The 2,500-nt window shown below is 48.3% G+C and overlaps 1 protein-coding gene across 1 annotated transcript in view; it reads right to left on the minus strand.

The window, feature by feature from the left end:
* The window catches only part of LOC105911193 (histone-lysine N-methyltransferase SMYD3), a 30,506-nt gene extending 30,059 nt beyond the window's left edge, over positions 1-447 (minus strand). The window contains exon 1 of the mRNA XM_031580257.2: positions 320-447. Coding sequence (XP_031436117.1) covers positions 320-398 — 79 coding nt within the window. The 5' untranslated portion in view covers positions 399-447. The remainder of the gene's footprint in view (positions 1-319) is intronic.
* Between the last annotated feature and the right edge of the window lie 2,053 nt (positions 448-2,500).

A 2,500-nucleotide genomic window follows, 5' to 3' on the forward strand; every position in this document is an offset into this window, starting at 1 on the left:
CACAGCAGAACCGAACAGGGCAGTAACAGAACCCAAGGGAAGCCGAGCAAGGGCAGGTTTAGAGAACAGAGAGGAGGAGAACACCATGAAGCAGAACTAATTAGAGAGGAACACAGCAGAATGAAGCAGAATCAAACCCAACACAGCAGAGTGGATCAGAACCGAGAGGAGGAGAGCACCATGGATCAGGCCTGTGCCTTTGGGAGGATGTAGCTGAAGGATACTCTGCTCTCTCACACTCACACTCACACACACACACACACACACACACACACACACACACACACACACACACACACACACGCAGGGTGAAGGATACTCTGCTCTGCCTGCAGGCGCTCCAGGGATGGAAGGGCCTCCTTTAGGCTCCTCCAGACCTCCTCATCTCCAGCCAACATATCAGCGTCCTACACACAGAGGGGAAACACACTCAACACATCATACACACAGAAAGGAAACACACACTCAACACATCAGCATCCTACACACACTCATCAGCATCTTACACACAGAGGAGAAACACACACATATCAGCATCCTACACACAGAGGGGAAACACACACATATCAACGTCCTACACACAGAAGGGAAACACACACACAACACATCAGCGTCCTACACACAGAGGGGAAACACACACAACACATCAGCATCCTACACACACAGAGGGGAAACACACACACATCAGCATCTTACACACAGAGGGGAAACACACACTCAACATATCAGCATCAGACACACAGAGGGGAAACACACACTCAACACATCAGCGTCATACACACAGAGGGGAAACACACACTCAACACATCAGCATCCTACACACAGAGGGGAAACACACACACAACACATCAGCGTCATACACACAGAGGGGAAACACACACTCAACACATCAGCATCTTACACACAGAGGAGAACACACACACATCAGCATCCTACACACAGAGGGGAAACACACACTCAACATATCAGCGCCACACACACAGACGAGAAACACACACACATCAGCATCCTACACACAGACGAGAAACACACACATATCAGCATCATACACACAGAGGGGAAACACACACATATCAGCATCCTACACACAGAGGAGAAACACACACACACATCAGCGTAATACACACAGAGGAGAAACACACATACACACTCATCAGCATCATACACACAGAGGAGAAACACACACTCAACACATCAGCATCTTACACACAGAGGAGAAACACACACACACACATATCAGCATCCTACACACAGATGGGAAACACACACTCAACACATCAGCGTCCTACACACAGAGGGGAAACACACACACATCAGCGTCCTACACACAGAGGGGAAACACACACACAACACGTCAGCATCCTACACACACACATCAGCATCCTACACACAGAGGGGAAACACACACACATCAGCATCCTACACACAGAGGGGAAACACACACACACAACACATCAGCATCCTACACACACACATCAGCATCTTACACACAGAGGGGAAACACACACTCAACACATCAGCGTCACACACACAGAGGGGAAACACACACTCAACACATCAGCATCCTACACACAGAGGGGAAACACACACACATCAGCATCATAAACACAGAGGGGAAACACACACTCAACACATCAGCATCCTACACACACACATCAGCATCCTACACACAGAGGGGAAACACACACACATCAGCATCCTACACACATAGGGGAAACACACACACATCAGCGTCCTACACACAGAGGGGAAACACACACTCAACACATCAGCATCACACACACAGAGGAGAACACACACATCAGCATCCTACACACAGAGGAGAAACACACACTCAACACATCAGCGTCCTACACAGAGGAGAAACACACACACACACATCAGTATCCTACACACAGAGGGGAAACACACACTCAACACATATCAGCGTCATACACACAGACGAGAAACACACACACACACATCAGCATCCTACACACAGAGGGGAAACACACACATATCAGCATCCTACACACAGAGGAGAAACACACACATCAGCGTCCTACACACAGAGGGGAAACACACACTCAACACATCAGCGTCCTACACACAGAGGGGAAACACACACACACATCAGCATCATACACACAGAGGAGAAACACACACACACACATCAGCATCCTACACACAGAGGGGAAACACACACACATCAGCATCCTACACACAGAGGAGAAACAAACACATATCAGCATCCTACACACAGAGGAGAAACACACACACATATCAGCATCTTACACACAGAGGGGAAACACACACACATCAGCATCCTACACACAGAGGGGAAACACACACTCACCACATCAGCATCACACACACAGAGGAGAAACACACACTCAACACATCAGCGTCCTACACACAGAGGGGAAACACACACACATTAGCATCCTACACACAGAAAGGAAACACACACTCAACACATCAGCATCACACACACAGAAAGGAAACACACACATATCAGCAT

The sequence above is a fragment of the Clupea harengus genome, chromosome 14 (genome assembly GCF_900700415.2).
Source record: "Clupea harengus chromosome 14, Ch_v2.0.2, whole genome shotgun sequence".
In the NCBI taxonomy this organism is placed as follows: domain Eukaryota; kingdom Metazoa; phylum Chordata; class Actinopteri; order Clupeiformes; family Clupeidae; genus Clupea; species Clupea harengus.